The sequence below is a fragment of the Fringilla coelebs genome (assembly GCF_963513975.1).
Source record: "Fringilla coelebs genome assembly, chromosome: 17".
Lineage (NCBI taxonomy): Eukaryota > Metazoa > Chordata > Aves > Passeriformes > Fringillidae > Fringilla > Fringilla coelebs.
Genome location: NC_140043.1, coordinates 8,483,027 through 8,508,397, shown reverse-complemented (window position 1 = coordinate 8,508,397; position 25,371 = coordinate 8,483,027). Strand labels below are relative to the sequence as shown.

The window sequence follows — 25,371 nt, the reverse complement described above, 5'->3', positions numbered from 1 at the left end:
ATTTCCATAATCGATGAGGCTGCACTGATCTAATTTCCCTTTAAAGATACCTAGAGGATTTGAAGAATGAGAGTTCCTTTCTCTATATATGCTTACACTATCATAATACTGATCACACTGGCACATTTTATAATATCAAACTTTATTGCTCGAAACTAATTGTCTGAAAAATACACATGTAGTACTCAAAGACCGAACACAGAGGATTACATGATTGTGCAGAAAAAAAGCAAGCAGAGGCTCAGTGAAAATGAGGCTTTATAGTTGTACCAATTTAGCACTGGCACCAAGCAACTGCACCCAACACAACTCAAAACAGCAACCATTGTTACCTGCTGGGGCAATAAGGATGAACTTTGTTTTGTTTTCCCATGTTCTCAGATACACATTGAAATACTGTCACCGATAATTTTATTTGGTTAATAACAGCATGGCTTCTTGCACTTCACATTTCTTCCCACAAAGTTAGGAGGCTATCACTTCCTGAATTTCACTCCAGAACCAAAGTACAGTTTAGTGAATTAATAAGATAATCATGATGCTTTTAAATACTTGGACGTTGCAAATATTATTTGTATAAAGCCTAACAGCATCACAGGAGAATGGAAGTTTACATACAACAGTTAAGTTTATGCATAATAGTCTTTCCAAAGTTCTGAGTACCCAACTAATTCAGTTTTGTCTAATAAATATGTTTTAAAAAGCTGATGACTGGTGTTTCAGTAGGTAGCATCTGACTAGTCACAGTAAGTTTTCCGTCAGTACCATGAAGATTTGAATGCACACGAATTTAATCCTTAAAGTCAATATACCACACTTTTGTCGAGAAGCACATAATATGCAAAGCAAAATCTGTCTAATCCCCAAAGGATGGAACAGTTCTTAAAAATACACTCCATCCCTATAAAAATACCCATCTTCCCCTGGATATAGAAGGGATAAATAACAAGTATCAGTGACAAAAGCAGCAGTTTTATGCATTCATACAATCAGATCTAAACCTTTACAGCCGATTACCTAGAAAACACACAAGAGTTACAAGACAAGTTTAGGATACATCTTGAATCACACTGTAAGTGTTCATGCAGAAGCTGAAGTTAATGCAATGGTCTATCCTCTATCACAGCAGCTCGTGCTTATGTGCAAATGCAAGACTGTTACACTCCAAACAATAGTAAACATTAAAACACAAGAATACTTCACAATGACATAAACAGCAGTTACGTTGTTTGTTCCAGCAGTTATTGCGCTATTTTCTGGACATCTCTCCAGTTAAAGGCTGCAGCAAGGTCTAATACCATCTTTTTATGTTTGTTTTTGTTTAGAATGCATAATATACGTTCTAGGCTTTGGTTCACAATGAAATCTCTGGATGTTTTAATTAAGGGCAATGGTCACCTTGTGATTCTGATAGTGGCAGACTGAGGTAATACAGCAATCCTCTTAAAATTAATGAAAACAAATTAGTAAGTGAGGCATCTATGGATATTCTGCAGGTGACCTGCAAATGCATTAACATTCTGATTTCAGAAAAATAAAAAGATCTACAAGGGTGATTTGTCTTTTACAGTGCCATCCAAGTACAGATTTTTCTGCTGAAAACACAAGCTGAAATAAAACCTATCTAAGAGTAATACATTTAGGCATAGAAGATAAAAGCCCTGTCTTTATGAAAACAGAAAAGTTCCAATAAAAACAATGAAAAGAGACAAACAGCAATCACTGCTTGTCACTACTGCACCAATATTATATACCCTTCAAAAGATGGAGATTTATTAAAGCTATACAAAAAAAAAGCAGAGGCAGTGTTTTTTTGTAGGTTTTTTTTTCAGACAGGCCACTTCTTTAAATAATAGTTTATATATTGTCTTCCAACTACCCGTATCCTGTTGTAACAGGATTACAACTCATGGAACTAAAAAGCTAAATATAATAATAAAAAATGGGTGGATTCATATTTGCAGAGACCTCCAAGCATATCACTTAAACACAGAAAGAGGTAAAACTCCATGACTCCTCCTGTTTAACCTCTAACATTATATGCAATACATCAGAGAACACTAGTTCGTAATATAAATTAAAATCCACATATTTCCAAAGTAATGTATGATGTGTGATGTTAAAAGGAGGTCTTACAATACTGATGCCAACATTTTTAAAATCCAGTAGGCACTAAATTCAATATAATGCAGCACTCTCTATGTAACATGGTAAATTAAAAAACAAAACCACACCAAAATCAGAATAAAAACAAAACAAAAGGAAAAAACCCTCAAGCTCCCAGATCCCTGTCAATGTAAGTACCAGGAGCTGCAGCAGGTACAGAGAACTGACCTTTCATTCCCAACAGGAGCAGGAGTGTAAAAATGGAGCAGTGCAGCTCCTGGATAAGTCACTACAGCCCTGCCACCAGCCTGGCTTTCGCTCTATTCTTTAGACCAAACCAAAAAATGGTTGCAAGAGAAGAGTTCCTGCAGTCACCCAGTGAACCCTGTGTGAAGAACGAAGCCCATGAAGCAGTGCTTTCACACAGCCACACTCTTTCTTTTGTGCTTGGCTTAATAAAGCCTCATATGACACAGTGAGTACTGCCTGTTTGCCAGGATTGTATTTTAGAGTAGTTGCATATTTGTGGTTTTCTTCTTTACGAGTATAACCGGTTATGGTCTCATTCTACTTATTACTCTATGTCATATTCCAAATCTACATTCTAATTTTCATTGCAGAAGTTACACACTTTCTTTAAAAACTAAAAATGTAATTAAAAAAGTAAAAACAAAAACTTGTTAAAAAATTTAAATTGCTGCAGTCAAACTTAGGGGTCGTGTTGATTTTTCTTCTAAAGTCTTTGCTTTTATGGTGCAAATTAATTAGGACTTAACTGATCAAGTCAGATGCAATCTGACACCAAACAAATAAGAAATTGTTTTATTGCTGGGAAAAGGGAGTGGAAAGTCATTGGCAAAATATTTTCAGACTATCAACCATCATCAGCTGCATTTTGGCTCCAAGCTTTGAAAACAGCCTTTCAAATTACAGTTTTTATTTTAATCATAGAAGTGGGGCCATATTTTCCCTGTTCAACTGATCTATAAACTAACACAGGCTCTTTTCATTTAAAATAAACCCCAGTAATTTTGAATCTCCAACCTGTTACTCTTAACACTACCAGGTATTCTTGTTCTTTTCAAGTAATAACAAAATCTGCATCCTCTAATCTCAAATAACTAAGCCTGGCAGGAGACAAGAAACAAGACAAAAAGAAACAGCGTTACTGGCCTAATCCTATGGCATTAGAAACATTGCTCATCACTTTCCTGTATTTGTCACCAAAGTGTCTTATCAGTGCATATTATTATGTGCTGAAATGCAACAAAACTTTTCACAAAAATAGTTCTAGGCATGTTCATACAAGAAGATGTACATATACTTCTTTTATATATACATATATATGCATGTGTATATATATAATATCAGCTTCAACCTGTACATAGATATTCTGAATTCATACTTAAAATACATCCATTCCAAACAACATGGATGGCTTTCCAGGAGAAAGTGCTTGATTGGTTTTATCCTGTGTGAACATGCCTGTCCTCTGTGCATTTGCCCCAGTAGAGATCTTTATGATCAATTTTTAAGCGTACATATCTCAGAGGTATTAAACAAGGAAAAAAGAAACAAAGAAAAAGAAACTAGGAAAAAGTAATATTGCCCTGATGATGCAAAACGAACAATGCATAACTGAAGCAGCTTGGATTTTAAAAGTTATCTTGCATTCTGCAGCAAACAATTTTTAAATAATTGTTGAAAATCTAGTTCCTCCATTTGTGTTATTGCTCCCCACTTGCACATTTTCTCATTAAACATCAACAGTACAGAGAGGTTCACTACCAGGTTGAGCTGATTCCACTATTGTCATCTTGGGTTTCTTTCGGGTTTCCTCCTAAAAAATACAAAACAGCCCCCACCACACAGTCATAAAGAGAACAGAATCATAAAACAGTTAAAATTCTGAACCATTTTAGCAAAATTATGTCAGTTGTTCCAAGAGGCTAACTAGGGCTAATGTTAAAAATAAATGTAGAGAAGTAGGTACAATCAAGTTATGAGCCAGTTTAAAAGACAGCATTATAATCTCCCCAGAAGCAGACCCCCTATCAAATTTTGAAGAGCTCTCTTTACTTCAAATACTGTGTAAAATAAGCAAAAACCCCTGATCATTGGTACACATGACCCGTGGCATTCATGCAGTTTGTAAATACATGAGAATATACACTCACTCTTTCCTGTGCCAGTTTTTTCATTTCTTCCTGTAACTTGTTCAGGATGTGCAGATTTGGCTTGTTCTTTTTGGCATACTGCTGAAGTTCTATCACACTTCTATCAGAGGTTTCCTATTCAATAGAATCATGAGCAACAACTGATCAACTTTTTTTATGGAAAAAAATTAATGTGGAGCAAAGTTTAGTCTGTTGTATTTCTGTAGTTTAGTGTGTAGGTAGTTCACTTGCTTAAGTAGGAACATCTGTTGCTATTATATTGCTAAGGTTCCATAAGCACTGACTCTTCCTTCTTCTTACAGTAGCCAACTGACTCCAGTTCCCTCTCAACCAATCACTCCACTCTTTTACAACACTCTTCTTACTGGCTACAGCTGAGGCCTGTTAAAGTCAGGCCTCTGTTCCTAATCTCAAATAACTGGCTCAGCTGCAACTCCCTTAGGGGTAAGATTACTTTCTATACCACCTTTAATTTCTTACATTGTATCTCCCTACAAACATCTACTTCCATGAGTTAGTTAAATAGGTTCTTCAATTTTGACATGGGAGATGAAGGATTAACACAATTATTACTGTCAGTGAAATCCAGGCACCTTAAAGTTTTGTTGTAACCTAATTTACAAATCCAGAAGCAAAACTCCAGCCACAGGCTAGGTTATAGTCAAACAAAGGCCTGCTCACCTGTTTAACCAGCTTGCTGTTCTCTCTGCCATACATTCGCAAGAGAGAGCCCCAATTTTTCACATGTGGATGCAGTAGCTGAAGGATTTTCTGAGAAGCCAATTGCTTCCCTACTCTTTTATTTTTGCCTGTAAAAATAACCATGAAAGTGTGTCAATACCAGCACATTATGTGATGATAGCCACAAATATGCACTTGAGTTAGTCAAAACTGAGATACCAGAGAAGAGCATGACAAGCACGCAACAGGCTTGGTGGCTGAACAAGCACCCTCAGAATGGACAGCAAAGGAGAACAGGAAGAGAGGAAGAGGAGAGTCACACATCACACCAATTATTGTACTTACACCAGCCTCGCACTGTGTGCTTGCCACAAGTCATAACATATTCACTCTTCTGATTTTTCCCAGGAATCACTTCAAACTTTATGGATGTATCACCCATTCCGTGGTTTCTTAAGCACAAACACAATCAAGATCACATACTAAGTGAAACTACAAGTGAAATGGTTGCAGTTATCATCTTGGACAGCCATTGCAATGAAATTAGATCTATTAATAATAAATGTCAATACATTAATTAATAAAGAGATTTTTTTTACATCAGCAACTTGAGTTAAACGAAAAAGCAACCCTGTATGAGAGAAAACAAAATTCATTTGTCCAACAACTACATCCTGATCTCCAAAGAGGCACAACAACAAATGTGAATTAAAGAGGACTCAGCATGAACCAGGTCAGCCCCCCCCACATATCTCTCAGGCCCAGGGAGCTCAGCAGCTCAGGCAGGGTCACTGACAATCACCAGCAATGGGTCCTGAGCCAACACCTCACACCACACAGAGGTGCCCACGCTGCAGCCTCACCTTTTAAGGCACTCATGGAGAATCTGATATGGAGACAAGAGTCCAGCTTTACTGGTGAGTTCATATACCCGTGAGTCCTCAATACTGATATGGTTAAAATACTGCAAAGGAATTGAAAAGGGTTACTGTGCTTTGTGCAAGTAAAACCCTAATATTGTCCTTAAACCTAATTTCTCCTTTGCTACATTAAACCAATTCTGTTTCTCTGTGCTTAGTACTTTAAAAGGTGTTTTTAAATCACTAATGGGTTAAAAGCAACACCATTAAAACTGTCACACCTAATCAAACATTTGCAGAGAGAAATTTTAACTCCAATCTTACATTCAATATGTACATAAAAATGACAATCTTATGAATGCTTTATCAACATTTCTCTCTCAGGATAAGGTTATTTTAGCAAATTATGAAACTCTATTTACCAAAATGCTGTGGTTTACTAAAAGAGAACAGAAGAGCTATTGGCATATTTGGTATTTTATTTTAAAAGAATGGAAAAAATTGTCTGCACTTCCTTAATGACCATTTCAGTAGTGCAGGGCATACAATACAGTTCTAAGTTAAAGTACGGGTACAAACAACTCCTGTATATTACTTCATTTTAGAAAACATTCCTTTCAGGCTGATCACTGATTTTTCCTTTACTCCTTACTGATGGTATCACTGACCAACGAGCTATTTAATTCTCCTAGTACCTGAGATAATACCACAACTCTCCTCTTAAGCATTTTTTTCCTTTGATTGTCTCAAATGTCACTGCCCAAACTATGGGATTTGACTGTGTGGCAATAAAAACATCTCAGAAGCCTGAGCACTTCTTAAGTGGTGTCCTAAGATGATCACACAGAACCAAACAGCACCTAGCTCTGAACATTTCCTGGCATCAACCAGAGGACTCTGGGCAGGGCAGTACAGGCAGCCTGGTGCCTCAGGTGTTCAGTGACCTGTTGGTCACTAAAGAACCAGTTCTCTGCATCAGAATGAATTTTCTGATCTATTCCAATAGAAAAAAAAGTATTCTCTGTGCCCTAAGTCTTGCTCTAAATGGAGGATTTTACATTTCCATTTGACTGAGAAAACAATGTTACTAATTTTCAGTAACCTGATATTAAATTTGCAATGTTTTAAAAACAAACTCAAAGGATGCCAGCCAGGAAGCATGAGCTCAGTACCTCAAGTTCTTGACTGTCTTTGGGCTTCTCCTCAGAGGTCTGTTTAACAAAGTCAGGAATAAGGATTTCCAGTGTAGCTCGAGCTGCAGAAAGTGATTAAACATCTTGATTAGATTTATTTTAAACAAAAACATCTCATCTAAAAATTGTCAGGCATTTTCTTCTGGTAAGAAATTTATTCATTTACACTCTTTAAGTGAAAAAAAGTTCTACTAGTTCAGCTTGATAACTAATTAAAATAAGAAACAACTACTTTTTAAAAGCGCCTACAAAAGGAAAAATATTCTAGTCTCATTTTAGAGGCAACATAGAGCCTTTAAGACCAAAAATTAAAGCGTTACTATCACCCCCAAGTTATTACAGCCAAACCCCAATACTGAATCACTACAGCCCTTGGAACCCCAGAATGGTAAAAAAAACAAACAGAAACAATTCAGCAGTTGGTACTGAGAAAGAAACATGAGTTACCAGCTTTATTCTTGGCAAGTTTTTTGCTGCTGGCAGTTCCTGCCCCATAGGTTACTCCATCAATAATCACTGAGGCTCCAAAAGGTTCACTTGGGTTCTCTGGAAATGGAGAAGTAGAGAAAGCTTTTTGGAACTCCTGACATTCGTAAAATACCACCACCATCAATATTTGTTTTCTTCATTTCAGCTTCAAGAGGGATGAAAATGGTTTATTCTTCATGAAAACTGAAAAATTGTTTAACTAACAGTTTTCCATTAACAGACTTACCACCATATACTTCATTCTTCCAGATAAAGAACTTAAAATATTTTAAGAGACCGCTGGTAATCCGCCACAACCCAAAGACTAATTCCGAATTTTTTGCATCATGGTGTGAATAAAAGAGCTACACACTCTGATATAGAAATTTCAGTTGTATAATATACTGCATATACAGGAATAGCAAAATTCTGAATATTTATAAGGTACCCTCAAAAAACCCCAAACAAACAGGAAAAGCAAGAATTAATGGAGCATACATGATATCACTTAGGGAAAAAACCCCCAATATTAACCTGATTCCAGGTTTTTCATGTATGCAACATCTTTGGATTCTTGATTAAGCATCAAGACCAGGTGGTCTTTAAGGAAAGGAAACAGACTTCAGGAAACAGACTTACCACATTCAAAGAAATTGTAAACAGGGCGAACCTTAAGGACTCGTTGCATATATTCATGCAGGATGCAAACTTCAGACTTCCCATTGGGATTAATGACAAACTCTGCAAAACAGACAGGAAGAAGGGAAGAAAGCTCATTAGTTCCAGTCTCTGAAAGAATTTCTGTTGCAAAGAAATCAATACTGAGCAACACTCAGCAGTAACAAGAGTTGAAGGTGGTCATTACTTACCAGGACTGTAACCTTATACAAAAATATTTTTGTTTAGAAATTAGTCTTTTGAACAGGAAGTACATTGTGACAGTATTTTTCCTTTCCTATGCAATATACGACGGGTCAAAGAACACAATACTGGATCAGGAATTAAGGGGACTTATTACAGGATTTTTTTTTTTATTTTCAGTCAAACTTAGAGCTGCAATTAGTCTTCAACACAGCCTAACTGAACTGGAGCTAGGCCAGCTCACCTTTCTTTATAGGTGCATCCTGCACAGACAGGGTGATGAGTTTCTGGTTGGCCGGCAGGATGGGCCGCTCGGACTCCGCCTGCTTGCGCTTCATCTCGCGGTTGAACTGGCGCCGCTCGGCCCAGGTGCGGAACTTCTTCACAGTCACTTGTTCAAAGTCAAAACGCTTTTCCAGGTAGCGTCTAAAATCTTCCAGATCTGAGAAACACAACCAAGTTACTCTCTCTGCTTCACCACTGAACAAGCGGTAAGTTCTCTGTTTCACTGATGTAAACGAGCTGTAATTATTTTCTTAGACTTGGAGCAAAATGTTAAAGATGCTGTTTTGGACTAACAGAAGTACTTTTAAGTTCTCCTATTATATTAAATTAGATTAGATGCAAAATGTTAGTGCAAACCAGAAAACAAAATAAAACAAAACACCATTTTATTCTGTCACTTGATAATTTTACTAATCCCTAACCAGCATTAATACCCAACACAATTTGAAACAAAACACCAGTAACTGGTCTGCTTGAACATCTAATCCCCTTCCCTTTACCTGAAGCAAGGTACACAGTGGGTACAGTAGTTGTGCTTTCAGCCTCACTTCCCTGAAGCCAAACCCAACTGCTGCTGCCTACCAATTATGCAGTGTACCATGAAACACTGTACAGTGATGTTCCATAAACTCCATGGGTATCTGCAGCCTCAATGCAGAATTTAACACACTAAATTCACAGATAGGATACTAAGAGACTGCCCCCTTTCAGTACAGCTGCTTCTCCTTTATAGGATAGTCTACAAATATAATCAGCAAAAATAAAGAGTAGCATCCACATATGTAAACAAACAAAAGCAAGCTGCTGGTATTGTTTCCTTCCACAAGGAATTCCAAATGCAAGTCACGCTTATACTCGATCACTCAGTATCTTTTTCAGTAATACACAACAGATCCTATTTAAAGAGAGAGATAGACAGGTGAACTTCATGTAGAACACTAAGTGCTTACTGGCTTGAAGTCTCAGCTAAATACTGATGATTTGGGTTTGGGTTTTTTTACATCTTTTGGCATGGTTTTTGGACTGGACACGACACACACGATGACAAGGACAAGTTTTATGTCTGAGCACTACAAAGACAAATGGCAGCCAACGACCCATACCAATGCTCTGAGCAGCAGAAATTTACACGGATGGGATACTTGGGTATGCAGATGTGCTAAGATGCTATAAGCAACACATGAGCTTCCCCTTCAAGTTCCTCTCTCTCTGCTGGGTGCTTTTGGCAGGATGTCTTTAGACAACTTTTTGTGTAGAGGCTATCAGTTTTGTATAAATAAAATAAAGAAGCATCACACCCCTCTGTATGAGTGCAATTATATTTGCATGACTTAGTCTGCTAGACTTGTAGTTAAACTATATTTCTGTATTCGCACATCATTTATCTTAACAGATCATCCTGAAAATAGATACAACTCAGCCAATAGAGAGTGCATAGAAAAGCCTACTAGAGGAAGTCACATGAACACATTTGACAACAGCAAATGAACACACTACCATAACTGATTCTTATATTGAGATAAAGTCGACAGAACTAAACTACCAAGATGTTCACTATTTTTGTGTAAAACCTTTCCATGTGGACTCTCAGGGCTTCAGGAAAGATTCTAATTCAGTAGCCAAGTCTGGAATAAAATTTCCCAAATGCCATTACCCCAACTCAAGTCAAAAAAAGACTCTACTTCCCATACATACCTACAGATTCATCTTTACATACTTCAACTTTGGCCTTAACTTGTCCCAAAGCTCCTTGTGCTGCATCTCCCCCAGAGGGATCTTTGTCATCTAAAGGCCCAGAATCAGCAGCAGTGGAATCTGGTTCTTCTGCTTGGCAGTCCAGTTCTGAGGATTTATCTAGATGCTTTACAGGCGATACTTCCCCATTTGGGGTTATGTCATTGTTTTGCTCCCTTTCCTCATTTTCCTTCATTTTTTTGTAATGAAAGCAGGGAATGCTACTAAGGGGAGGATCATGTTTCTGCAAATATAAATAATACAGAAGGTTTTAGTATCTCAAGGTCACCAAAAGCAAAACTCAAACCCAAAAGATGCAAGCAAGATGGAAGGTATTTGTATCCAGCCTAGGCTCAAGCTCCTCTTTGGTCAGTAAAGTCATTCTACTCAAGAGCTGAGCAGGGCCACTCCTGGGGGACCTTCACACTGGGTGACACTGACACAATCCTGCTGGTTTAGCTCCAGGCTGCAATCTGTTCACGCAAATACTGCATGTTTTCATAAAATCCATTGAGCTTTCCTGAGGCATAGGCCCATGGCATTAAATCCAATTTCTGCATATTCCTGGGGTGCAAAAATGCCATATCCTTACTTCTGCAAATGTGGACCACAAGCCACAGCTCAGACTAATTTGTAGCTACAAATAAATGATCCCTAGATATATGTCATGGTGCAATAAACCCCCAATTTTGCAGCCATACTAGAAAAGTGAACGCACCAGACAAGATAATCTCATTCACTTTAATTGCCCAAACAGAAAAACAAAGCACCTAAGAAAAAATCACACCAGATTTTGAAACACAAAATACTTTTTTTTTTTTTTTTTTAAATAAACTCAAACACTGGAAACAAGCCTGCCAAAGCAGAAAAATACTCAATGGCTTTCAGGAATATATCTAATTTTTTAATCTTAGTTAAGTATTTAAAAAATTGACAGCTCTCACCCTTATGCTTCCTGTTCCCAAAAAATAAGGTCTAGACCAGGTAACAACTCTAGATTCTCTGTGCAGATATACAGGAATGCCTGAATTATGGAATGTCATGATCCATCCATCTGGCAAAGGCTCTGTAGGAGGGCGGCCACGACCTTTAAAGCAAATAATGGCTTTAAACTTGGATAGACTGCTTAGAAGAAGAGAAATAAAATCCAGGTTTTTATTTATTGCTTTTTCTGTCCCAAAGAATAAAATGGCACTGAAACAAGATTAGCAATGTCTTGTAGAGAGATGTTGTTTAATAACAAGATATATGCCTCTAACCCAGACTAAATCCTGCAAAATTACAGATACCATGATGTTCTCAGCTAAAGGCAATAGCAGGAATAATTTTTATATAGACTGATTTGTTTGTTTCATCACTGACTTCTCTTTCCTTTAGTCTTTTTATACTTATCACAAGCACCACTGGAAAGTATTTACTGGAAAAGTGATACTTGCTTCAGAAACAACTTCATTTTCAGTTAAAAATCTTTCACTTGACAATCAGGAATAAATTTGCATCGAAATACCACCAGATTCACGGACCCCAACAGCCAGCAAAGGGCTCATCACTAAGCCAAGGTCTCATGTCTCCCTAAATCACAAATCAGAGACTACTCATCTTTGCTGGAAGTTCCCTGGCAATCCTGGAAGTTTCCTGGTTACCAGACAATTTTGAAGCAAAAAGTTATTTGGTTTTTTATTTCACAATACAGTGAAGCTGTAAAACACTCCTCTGGTACATGTTTATTCTAATTCAGAATATTTTCCATTACATTCTTCTAAGTGGGTTTTTGTTCTCAGCTTTTCTTTATTAGTAGTTTTTAACACAATGAAATTGGATAAATGTAAACCACTGACTTTTCTAATTATTATATTTAACCTAGATTGCATTCATGGGGCAATTTCAACAGCAGAAGTTATATAACTGAAGCAGGAAAAAGGCCAGAATGTCCAGAGACAAAAGCCCTAGATCACCCTTTTTCACCTCATTATTTTACACAAATCCACACACTAAAATGTATTCTTCTTACGTACAATAGATCAAAAGCAAAAGTCAAATTCACTGTTAACTCCACAATAAGAAGCCTCCCAACAATAAAATTCTCCAACACATGAACAATTTCACACAAACTGCTGTCTCACACTTTGCTTGTTGATACACTTCGGTTCTACAGACATGAGCCATGAACAGGACCTACAGTTATTAAATGCACATTAACTTACTCTTCAGTACAGTTTTAATTTTGGTCATCATTGGCTGCACGCTTGTCTCCCCATCAGACTGGTGATCACTTTCACCACCGTATTTCTCATTATCTAGTCTCCTTGTTTTGGGTGCTCGAAGACCCTCTTCCAGCAGAGCATCCACATCATTATCAAAGTCATCCTGAAAGAGACTTCATCAGACACTGTCCTTCTGGGCCTACCAACCTCCCTTTTCCCTCGCAAAGAGAAAGCAGACATTTTTTATATGCACTTCCACACAGAGAGAAACTAGAAATTTCCAATGATTCCAGTAAAAAGACTGAAAAATAAGAAAATAAGCTTGTGATAATAAAATGAACTGCAATTGTGTGAGAAGACTTTTAAAGGCTGTTTTTACCAAAAACTATAGAAGCTGCAACACAACTCAGAAGTTTGACTAAAACAGTTTACAGTTTGTCAGCCAAAGGTCCGTCTCTAAAAAATCTGTGGTTTTCACTCATGTACTGCACACTTTTAGAAGAGATTTTTTTCTTTGCATATTTTTTCCTAGCCACTTGGAAACCTCTTACCCAGCAAAGACATGTGGATTTACTTACCTCATAGGAGAAATTCAAGGTTTCTTCATCCACTTTATCTCTCTGAACGATTGCTTTAGATGTGAACCCTCCTCCTTCTTCATCTATTTCCATCAAATTGTCGGTAAAGTCTTCTAGCTCATCCAGAACTGCAAATTCCACTCTCTTTTCCTGATCAATATCATTTTCATCCTCCTTCTTGTCATCACTTTCACCCCCTATCCCTGCAGCTTTACCATTACTACCACCGAAAGGACAAACATGCAAATCCCCATTGACATTATTAATACCAAACTCTGTATCTGCCTTATAATCCTGCTCAACTCCAGTGTACAGAACTTTCCTATCTTTGCTTTTGCAGCTTTCTGTAAAGCTAACACTAATCTTCACATCCTTCAGTAACTTAAGATCTGGGGTGAACTTTCGAACTGACGGTGCGTGACGAGCAGTTCTGGGGCTTTGGTCACTACTGTTGGGGTCTATGATAAGACGACTTTTGTAGCAGGCAGATCCCTTTGTGAGCAGCTGTGTTCTGCAGAGACTGTGCGTGTCCCCAGCAGGGGTATCTGACTGTCCATCACCACCAGAGCCAACGTCCATTACCTCTGCGTCACTGGACGTTTGCAGGGGAGGCGGTGGAGGCTGTTCGTTGGGCGGGAGAGGTGGGCGACAAGAGTGATTCTCCACATTCATTTCTCTTGCAGGTTCTTTAGGGAGGGGTGGTACATTTTCATAGTTCTCCATCTTTAAAACTACTTTTTTTAAAAAAACAATGCTTTAATAAATGTTTATCCCTATATTCCTAACATGCATAAGTCCATCAGGATTGGTTTATCATGTCCTATTCAATATGCAACACTGATGATTCAGTTAAGCTGACTACATTGTTCTTTTCATTAATGTAGACAGCTTTCAGAATCACTGTCTCAATTATTGGAAATCACAATGCATTCAGCTTAAATAGCTGAAGACTAAGAGTGCATCTTCACTGGACAAGCTGGTCTCCTTTTCTTCTTTCAACCTACAAGAGGAAACAAAACAAAACAAAAAATTTGTCAGAGGAAAAAACCAGAAATAGTATCCCAAGCAGAAAGAAAACCTGTCACTCATTCTAGCATAAATTTCAAGTAGAAGAGTGACACTTTTACAGTAAAAGCAGGGTACCCAGATACCATCTTGAATGAGGCCAAAAGTAGAATGGTTTTATTGCTTGAGCTGTACACCAGCACAAGAATTTAATAACACAGTTGCCTTTGTAATTAGTTGACTATCTCTGCTTTGTTAGCAGGCAGGGCATTAAGCATGGCAGACTAAAAACTGCATTTTGGGGAAATTCTCCCATAATGTGAAACAAGATGGTATTCAAGCCATACTTACCCACACAGCAGAAAGGATAATTAGCTTACAGTTTAAGACAATCTGCAAAACCAACAAGATTTTAAAGACTATGGTCATGGCTTTTCAAAATTTAAGTTATCAGCTACTTCTGAAATCTCACAATTTACTAAAATATCACAGAAAATTACTCTCTAGATAACCAGATATTAGACATTTGATCTTGTATTTTGCACTATTATGGAACTATTTATTCATTATGTCCAAGGAATTCAGGTTCAGATACATAGCTTTAAAGTTCAAATCAATTTTGGAAGGTATTTAGAAGCCAGTGTTTTAGGGAATTTAACCTGGAAAAAGTATTCAATTCCTCTAGGAAATTTTACAGGGCATGGGGAATGTTTGTTTAAGGCTTATTTTTCACATTAGGTGGTTATTTCTACCATGTCTACGATGGCTTCTTCAATTTACTTTTGTCATCTCTGCAGGACCATAAGCACCTGGGGAAAAAAAGAATCATTTCTTACCTGCTGATTTTGGTTTCTTCAAGTCCCTCCATGGCAGCCCAAACTAGGCTTAAATCTTCCTACAAGCTAGAAATGAAGCACTGCCACTCTGCCCCAGGCAGCCAGCGGGATGAATCTGCTCTGTTTAAATTACTCCCAGCTAGCAGAGAGGGTCTTCCCAAGTCTTTTGGAAAGACAAGCTCCAAGATCTCTCATGTTGCTGTGTAACATTGAAGGCAACAGGGCAGAAGGTCTGGGTTGTCATGAGGGACTTAAAGAAACCAAGGGTAATTCTCTCATGTATCTCTATGCCAGACCAGGCAGAACAAACCAACAGCAATATTCAAACACCAACTGGGGCAAAGCACAAAGCTGGCAATCAGAAGCTGTAATGGGATCAATTAAAATTCAGCAATATAGAGAAGTTACCTACCTGGAAGCTGGAAGAAAGCATAATATAGAGCAAACTCTAATATGACAACAAAGCAAGTTTTGCTGGGGCAGCAGAGGAATTCATATTTTGTGGTGTTTTTTTGATGTGTGTAGGGCTTTTTAAGCCTTCTCAAAATTGTGACACATCCAACACAGTGAGTTTGACATGCATTATAAAATTACTAAGGAAAAGAACTGGTAAGAACTCTAAAATAATCCCATCTTCTCTGATACCAACACATTAATTCTCAGATTGGTACATGGCTCATTCAACAGTAAGACAATTCTATAGATCTAATTCCATTCTATCCTCCAAGATGATCTCAATACAATGACCAATTCCTTCATCTTTCAACAGGTTCTGGAATGTATAATGTAGAGAACACCCCTATAGATAAATCTGTCTATAAATTTCCTCATCTTCAGATTAAAAAGTAAAAAAAAAGTGATTGACAAATTATTAAATTATTCACAGTAAATCATTAGTGTCTTAATTCTGAAGAAAAGAATCAAAAGTCACAGCCTGAGTTCAGTAACTCCTGGAAACTAAATGCCTAAGTCATCTAATTTTTCCATCTTAAAAGAGTCTTCTAAAGACTCTTGAAAAGAGCAAGCAGAATTCCCACAGAAATGGAATACTGAAGTCAGCATTCTAGAATTTGAAAGAGCAAAACCTTCCCCTTCCTTCCCCCTGTGTCCAAAAAGAAAGCCTTATCAAAAATAAGTCTAAGCACGATTGTGAATGCCACTTCCAGACCCTGATACCTGTCCTGCTCCAAGGCTAAAGCGTTTTAATAATACCAATGTCAAAACATAACTTAACCTTTACCTGCCCAGCTTGGGTAGTTCACTGACACAACAGCTCTGCTCTTTGCAGGAAAGATATCTTGTTATTCTATTCAAGCACTGGTGACAATTATGTTCTTGTTGTCTTCCCTGTCTTGCTGGCTGTGAAACCATGAACAGCTGAATGCTGAACCGCAAATCACAGCCAGGATTGTCTGCTCCTCAGCACACACTGGGTCAGGAAAAGTGCTACATCAAGATGGGTTCAAATGAGCTTTTTCCATTTCTAGCCATGAACCTGCCACATCCCTAGGGTAAGATAACAGTCCGGTAGTGATGCCAAAAAGATTTTTGCCTTTTATACGTTTTTCATATATTTGCAGCTCTCTGGACTACTATTATGTAGTTACATAGCGCCTTAATGAACTCTGGTACTTTTCCTACCCTTTCCCTTAGATTTTAGAACAATAAGCTGACCTTCTAAATACATTCCTGGAATATTGTTTAGTCTTATTCTAAGTAGGGGACCTACAGTAAGACATAATAAGAAGTGGGCAGAGAACCCTTGGACCAACTCCAAGGGGCTGACCCAGGGATGGGTTACTGTGGCAACTGAATCTCCTGGATGTACCTGTTATACCCTAATTCATTAACCCTGTAATAGTAGAAATCTGGGGCCAGGTGTGCCCATCATGACCAGACACCTGAAAGCTTCCAAAGAAAGGTCTGTTTGTTACTATTCTAACACTAAAAAACAAGGGTTTTTTCTCTCCTTTGATTATAGGTAACAGTAGCTGTACAGTTCCAGTGGACTACAATACCTGCCTGTAAGGCACAAAAAGCAAGGCAGAAGCAATGGAACACAGGTCCAATTCCCATCTACTTCCCTGCCAGTTTGACATTACAATATGCCCCTTCTATCAGGGGCTGGAAAAAACAAAAACCAAAAAAAAACCAAAACAAAGCAACAAAACTACTGAGCTACCAGGTATTTGAAAAGACAGAAAGGAGAAAAGGCAAAAGGATGAGTTAGACGAGCTTGTAGATTACAAACAGCCAAAGGGGCCTTAGACAAGGGAACATAACAGGCACACACAAAAAGACTCAGCATACCAAGTTCCAGCGTAACATAGGTCAATTTTCTATTGTCAGCCTTCATTGAATTGCCCTGAAATAATATTCTCCAAGGCTCCACCAAGTTCCCTTAACAGTTTCCATAAGTATTCCTTCCAGAGAGAAAACACCATTGGCAGCTGCACTGGGCAGTACAAACACTGAAATTGTGAGTGCACAGCTCATGTTCTGCAGATCACCAGAACATGAATTTCCATATTTTAAACTGTTTACTCTTATTTTAGCTGATCATTTAATAAAGTTTCATGCCACAAAGTAAACTAAACAATGCAGATACAGGAGGTGGGGGGGGCATAAAAATGTAACGTAGCAAACTGCATAGGTCCCAGAGAATGTAGAGTAATCTTAGCCTGGATGTCTTACAGAAGTCCTTTGAATGCAGAAAGGAAAAAAATGAACCCAACTTTGTTTAGTAAGTACCACTGTCCATTCCCACAATCAGACAGAAAAGAGATGGGAGAGAAATACACAGAGCAAAGGGTATCCTTTTTCAAGGCAGAAAAAACGAAGAATGTTAAAATTTGGAACCCTCATCGCCCAAACTCAAAGAAAAATTCCTTTCAGTTACAGCAGGTCAGCAGTCTAGAAATGAATATAATAAAGAACATTATTTCCTTTACAAATACATGTAGCTGCAGCAATGAACAGCATACCACAGATCCTTTCTTCAAAAAGTCACTTTTGAAAAGGAACTGTGTCAGAGACCGCTTACTTCACATTCAATAGACCCCAAAAGGAAGAGTGGCTCAGAGCAAACGGTCCTCATTTGCTAACCAAATACAAAGTCCTTCTCCTCATCCTCCAGCCACAAATGGCAACTCAGGTGCTGATCTATTAACCCATGTCAAAGTAATTCCCCACTCACAATTATCGACCTTCTTTTCATTATACCTACTGTGTCTTTTCAACACATACAACTCTAGAAATAAGTTAACCCTATTTGTTACCACTGCTAAAAAAAAACCCCATAAACCCAAAACAAAACCTGAAGAGACTGGATTTATTTTCTTTAAACCAGAACAGAAAGTACCAAAAGAAAATATACTTTAAGATAATACTACATGTAATAACTCAGCTCTTCTCATTACCAGCTTTAGCGTAGAATGATTCTGAACGAAACAACCATTTTGTGTAAGTCGGTCACCAAGGCCAGTTAAGATAATGTTATTGTTGGGCTCCGGCTGCATTATCGCTAGCAAATACAAGGCTCAAGAACTTCTCTAGCTCTTAACACTTCATTCCATTTCAGAACAAACAGAGTACATCATTTTGGAAAGCCATCTTCAGAAATGGCAAAACAACAGTTGCTTTTAGAGCTTGAGCAGTTTTCTGGCAAGGTTTAGATGGCTTGATTAATTATGTAAGACAACAAATTGATTTACAGAAGGCGAAAATCAGAGCCTAGTAAAGAGAAAATATATTCTTCCTTTCCCATCATATGTAAGCTTCCTACTTGAAAAGAAAAACAACAGACACAAGGAACCAAAATCCCTTCTCTTTCTCTAAAAAAAGCAAAACAATCCTGATAATCAAAAGGAGCTGCCTAGTGACCCAACTTCTCATCGGGAATTAAAAATAGGAGCCCCCAAGTTTAATTACCCAAACAGAACAACCTCTCAAATCACAAAACAAAAGATCTAGTTCCAAGACCTCTAACTCGCAACCTAACAGAATAAAGAAATTAAATGTGTTCACCCAAGTTCAGTTTATGGTCGAGCAACGCCTGGGTATTCAGGTCTCAGCAGGCAAACAAACTTTGCAGACAAACCCGAAGCCTAAGGAAAGGAGGAAAAACAGAACTAACTGTTTCCAACCAAAAAAAAAAAAAATAAAGTGAAGAAAGCTGGGAGAATTAACCTTTCAGAGGCTGAAGGGGATAATTTGCTATTAACAGAAAGAACACATAAAGAAGAATCCTGAGAGTTACAGAGACATCACGTTACCTTCAACGTAGCAGAACTAAAAAAGTCCCTGTGTGCCCGCACACACGTTGGAGCCTTTTCTTCCCGACTGTGCTGCGGAGCCGAGCCACGCTCCGGGCCCCGTACAAAGGGCTGCGAGCGGCGGAACCCCCCGGGCCTCCCCTCGCCCAGACACGCCCGGACCGGAGGCACGGCCGCAGCCGGTGCTCCCCATCAGCCCCGAGCACGAGGGGCCGAGGGCACAGACATGGCGATTCCCTCCCTTCCACAATCCCCAACACAATCCCGCGGCGAGCCGAGGAGGGAGGTGGCTGGGGGTAGGCGGGAAACGAAAAAAAAAGTCCCCGAAAACACAAAACGGCCAAAGAAAAATCCTGAACAAAACAAAACACCAGCTCTGAGCAGAGGCCGCTCAGGCCGGGCGCACGGAAAGCGCCGCACGGCAATACCCGCCGGGCAGGGCGGCGCCTTGCAGCGATGGGATGTCGGTGCTCGGGGAGAGGCTCCTCTGGGCTCCGCGCCCGGGGGCCGCTCCGGGCAGGCGGCAAGAGCGCGGCGGGCCCGCTGGCGCTGCGGCCTGTGGGGCGGAGGAGTTGGTGCCCGCGCAGGCCCGCCCTGCCCGTCACCCCGCGGGGCCCGCACCCACCTGGGCCATGCCCGGTGGCCCCGCCGCTCCTGTGCCGGGGCTGCGAGTGGGGGCGAGTCCGGCCGCCTCACGATCGCCGTCCCACACTCCGCGCTGCCGCCATCTTTAAACGCCTGCGCTGGGCCCCTCCGCTGCCCGCGGGCGGGACCCCGCGCTCGCCGAGCCAATGGCGTGCGCAGTATCCGCGGTCACAGATTTGAAATCCCGGCTGCTATTGGTCCGTTCCCGTGCCTGTCACCGCCTTCCGCCAATAGAAATGCGAGAGACGCCCGCCCGCCCAGGCCCAGGCCCTGGCGGGGCGGGCGGGTCCTTTGTGTGGCCCGGGCGCCGCTCGGGCCTTTTCCCCCTGTAGGGACCCGCCACAAAAAAAGCGACTTTCCTGCAAACGCTGTTTTGCATCTCTAAGCAGGAAAACTACAGCATTACTACAAGGCTGATTTACCTAAAAAGGATAAATCAAAGTATGGCCATTTCTGCTGGTCTGTGTACCAAGCACTTCACAGAACAAGTCCCAAATCTGACTGCAGTGTTTAGACAGGATTATTAAATAATTATTGAAAATATCTCACTATTTATGTAAAATTACTTCTAAAGTGTAAACATTTGCTGTCCTAATTTGCTCAATTATTTTATCACTTGTGAGCAATATAGAGCTTTTATTGATATACTTATTTATATGGTCACTTCTCTTGTTCTTCACTGGTTTGAAACCAACATCAGACACAAAATATTGTGATAATGCATCCTGGTTTGTCACCAACAGTATGTTTGTGTTTGCTTCATGTGTGACTTCAGGACATGAGAGTCTTCCAGTATTTCACTGATCTCATGTCTTTCACGTCCCCAAATACTGCTATGAAACATAACTAATATTTAAATAAAACTTTAAAAGCTTACTCAGAAGACTGCTGTTAGTTCTCTCCATCTTTGTGCTGTTCTCGCTGCACCAACACATCTAATGATATGGTGATAATTTGGACACAACATCACTGTACTGTGTCAACACAAAGATCAGGTTACCAAAACTGCTTTAAGTCACTGCAAGCTGCCCTCAAAACTGAACACAGTTTCCACTAAAAGTTTCTAATTTTTAATTCCTCACAACAGGCTTCTGCACTCAAGCCATTATTTTAGTGATTTTTAAATTACGACTGCTTTTATTAATGCTAAAACAAAACACTTCAGAATGTGCATTTAATAAACACCCCCGGTTTGCAAAACAGCCCTCACATCACACTTCAACTGTTAAAGCTGAGCAAAAAGATCTCACAATTAAGTAAACTGCTTGAGCTGATGCTGGCATTTGCTGTGTCAGGTCACCTCAAATTGCTCCCACTGGGACAGACGATTGTCCCTCTCAAAGGGTCTATCAAAATACAAGTATTGTGACTCATTGGCATGCCATTTGTGCGACTGTAGAAATGAACTTCTGCAGTAAGATCACATACTTCAGAAAACAGGTTATATTTTTAATAGATACATGAACAGTAGTGCTTCAGTTAGGATCAGATGATGCACACGCACAGGTTCTTGCATAGAGTTGGAGAATCAAAATGCCTGCTTAGAAAATGAAAACAAAACAGTTTGAATTTTTCCATTGTGCATCTGTTCTCAGAGAATTGTAATACTGTCTTAAACTAATGGTGAAAGAGCTGATTTTTTTTTGAGACGCTGACACTACAAGGAAATAGACTTCTAACTTTTATGAACAAAAGGATAATAATCCATTAACAAAATAATGTTTTCATTTAAAAAATGCTCAAATTTTGGTTAAATTTTTAAACCAAAAGGTTGGTGCGACCCCTGGAGAATTAAACCTGATCTGATCTCATCTGCTCTAATAAGGTGCAAAATTCACCTGATAATTTTCACCACCTGGACTTCTGATGAAAGACTTGTCAAACATGTACAAAAATCTTCAACTTTTGAATTAGAAGTGTATGGGTCCAGCTGCATGGTGCAATCAGGATTAACCACAGTACCATGAAGTGTCATTATCAACAAAAACCAGTTCCTAATGACAAGGAGATTTTTCACATACAAGACATTGAAGGCTGGACAGAAACTACTGCTGTCAACACAAAACACAGCCATCAAGCCTGTAAAGACAAAACTATGAGCTTCCCAATAAAGTTCACAGGCTGCATTCATCAGAATGAAAATTAGGTGGAGCCAGTGGCTTTTTCATATTCTTCCTATGTCAGTAACTGCAGCACATACTGTGCTGCTCCAACAGCAAAAGCTGCTGCAAGACAAGTTTTGCTCAGCCTTCATTACTTTTATTTGAGTAAAATAAGTTGTACTGCAGCTTTTTACATTTTTTGGGGCATTGGTAAACTGGTATTTGCTCACATTACATGTCTGTCTTTCACTTTTTTTGCTGCAATCTGCTCTCCTCAATCTAATCTCTGTCAGACATCACTTCACAGCCATGGAAAGATGTCAAAAGGACCCCATGAGCAATTTCAGATCAGTTCTCAAATGTCAAAAGAGGTGGTTGATTGTTGCAAAAAATAATCAAAGTAGACAGATTCTTTGGCTCAAGGATACCACAGAATTACTAATCTTGCTCTTGCCATTCACAGATTTAACATAATCTAAATTGTGTTGTCTACAGAATCACATATGACTTCTGATTTTCTTGTTGGAAATACTTCAGCCAAATGGTTCTCCAAAGTTCCAGACCGCTGGCAGAATTTTCCCAATAACGCAGACATTGTTCTAACGACAGGATTGCTTAAAGAGGGGTATGATGGCCAAGTGGTCAAAAGTAACAGCTTTACATTGAAATCTGGAAGTTAAAGTAAGAAAAAATAAGGCCAAGACCAAGTTACCTTCACATTACAAACTGGGCTGCACAAGCCATGCAGAAGGAACGTTCTGTTCAATTGCACCTGCACCAGTTGTACCTGGGCTGGTGCTATCCTCCAGTGACTGAGGCTTCCTTTACTTATTCTTCATACATAGAACAAACCTATTCCTATGGCTGAAGATCCTGCATTCCTAAATACACTCAATTTATCTAGGGGAAATATTAGAGAAAAAGAAATAATATCTATCTGGGACAGATCATAGTCTTCAAACTTCGCTTTCTATAGGTCCTGTCATCCAAACAGTTCAAAACACTGTGCTGAAATGGGCAATGTTTATCTGCTCTTTATAAACTTAAAAGAAAAAACATCCTCTGAGGCAGTCTCGTGGCTGTTTGCACATGGTGCATCTCCACCAGTTAAACCACCCCTGCAAGTCAATCTTAGTCACTTCACAGAGTTGTGGTGGTATTGCACTGACAACTAACTTCAGCTATTCTGGCCTCTCCCCAGCTGCTGTTGCATGGTAATTTTTCTTGTGAGCCATCATACACCATAATGTTTGTAACTCAAACTGGGGTAACAAAGCAGACTTGCTGTACACACTATGTGTGAACTACAGCTAAGAAACTGCTGCTGCAACCCCCCAGCCTGGACTCCTCCCTACCGTGCTGGCAGCACACAGATGTGAATCAGGAGTGTAATCTTGGGCTGTCAAAAACCCAGGTGTAGTTGCACTTAAATAAGTAAAACCATAAATGTCAATACCTTTGTTTTCTCTGACAGAGGCCAAATAAATTACAGTTCTGAAAGCACAGTTGTGCAGCTAGGGTTGTTTTTAATGCAATTGCCATCCCGGGATTGCTTTGCCAGTCTAAACTCGTGCACATTACAACAAGAGAGAACTCAAACTTGACTGGCACAATATATTGCTACAGAAAACAGAAAAATTTGCAACTGCCATACTGCAAAGACGGTGATACAACACATCTATACATGCTACATCTAGGAGTACAACAGGCCAACATATGAAGATTTATGCAGCAAAACAATTGGTGCAGAGAATTTAAATCTTCACATGAGGTGCATTTCAGACAGTTTTTCTCAGGTTAAACTCATTAGCTGTTGGAGAACACTTGGTGCATTCCTCAAGCACACTTACCTGTTCTGTTCCATCTGAAACCAGCCTAGATCCTGGCACATGAGGCTGCCCTGAAATGTGAGCCAAGGCACAGTAAACAGGGACAATCAGGAAAACCATGTAAGGGCACTAATCAAACCAGGGTGATAATGCAGACCCATCTGTAATTGAGAGGACAGTTAATTCCTCTCTAAATGCCAGTCATTCCAGTGAGACATGGGAAACAGGAGATGGATAATGCATCTGACTAAGATGTGGTTTTACATAGTTATTTTGAGCAGCTATTGACAGCAGAGATAGCACAGGGAAAGAAAAAAAACCCAAGTTTTCTCATTCACCTTTTTCTTGGAAGAGTACATTCCTTTAACAGAGGCAAAACCCTCAATCATTGAGTACTAATTATAATGTTGTACCACAAGAAGAGACACTGCTGGCCCCACATATTTTCCAGTTTATTATTTAATATATGTCAATTAACATCTGAAAAGTGATGTGGTTTTCCACACAGAACAGAAGCAAGCAATGTGCTTAGCCAGTCTGGCAAGTTACTGACCAGGGCTGGCTCTGTGTGTCAGGTGAGACACCGATGGAAAACGCTCCTGCATCACCAGAGGGAAGCTGGAAGGCACCTGAGTGCCTTAGTAGGCACTGTCATTCTCAGAGGCCTCTAAGAGAACAGGATCACAAACCACATCATCATTCTGTGTTCTCTGCTTTCCCCTTCCTTTTTCCATCTTCCAATCTGCATTTAGCTTTCATTTATTTTTCTCCATTTATCTTTCTAGTACAAAGACACAAAAATTTAATGTGCATCAGCAGAGACACTGCTTTTTTTCTCATTCATGTTGTGTGTGATTTATGCATTGTCATTTTTGGTCATCCTGCTTAATATTATAATATTTAATAGTTCTCCCTCATCTGTGATCATAAGTTCAGTGCTTACATTTTCTGTTTTAAAAGATATGATAAATTTAAAGCATGTCCATATGATACTCTTTTTTTGCATTCAGCTTCTAAGTTCTTGATAACACAATGTTACAGAGATAATTTATGAAATATATTCAACATTTCTTCACTCTGTTCACCTTAACCTACATTTTGCACCATGAGTCACACTGATGGGTTTTGTAATTCTCACAGTTCATGCCTCTCCAGCTGATTGCAGTACTGATTCCATTTTCCCCAAGTCAAGACTATTTCCTAGATCCTCAGAAGCTATCAACAAGACTTCTCTGCAGAAAATGAATCAGATGAAGAACATCAGGCACGTCCTGTTACATCAGTCTGAATGAAATAAAACTAACTCCTACTAGCTAATATTCCATATAAACAGGAATGCTTGCTAAGCCATAAATGTGCATTAAGTTCTACAGGCTAAAATTGAAATGTGAGATACTTTAATTATTGCCTTATTACTGCTTAGTATTTCGTAGATTCATTCCAAAATTACTTATTTCCTTATGATATTACAAAACTGTGTTCCAAGTCTTATCAATATTTTATCTTAATTATTCAGTTTGGCGTATTTAATTT

The 25,371-nt window shown here is 39.2% G+C and overlaps 1 protein-coding gene across 1 annotated transcript; it reads right to left on the bottom strand.

The window, feature by feature from the left end:
• Positions 1 to 154: 154 nt before the first annotated feature.
• On the bottom strand, positions 155 to 20,007 carry DGCR8 (DGCR8 microprocessor complex subunit). The gene is made up of 14 exons (XM_084217104.1): positions 19,888 to 20,007; positions 13,148 to 14,147; positions 12,570 to 12,732; positions 11,310 to 11,452; positions 10,327 to 10,609; positions 8,591 to 8,788; positions 8,125 to 8,226; positions 7,465 to 7,563; positions 6,997 to 7,079; positions 5,828 to 5,928; positions 5,310 to 5,416; positions 4,965 to 5,092; positions 4,284 to 4,397; positions 155 to 3,946 (listed from the first exon to the last, which is right to left on the bottom strand). Exons 2-14 carry the CDS (start codon positions 13,868 to 13,870, stop codon positions 3,863 to 3,865), a joined length of 2,328 nt encoding a protein of 775 aa, XP_084073230.1. The 5' UTR covers positions 13,871 to 14,147; positions 19,888 to 20,007; the 3' UTR covers positions 155 to 3,862.
• Between the last annotated feature and the right edge of the window lie 5,364 nt (positions 20,008 to 25,371).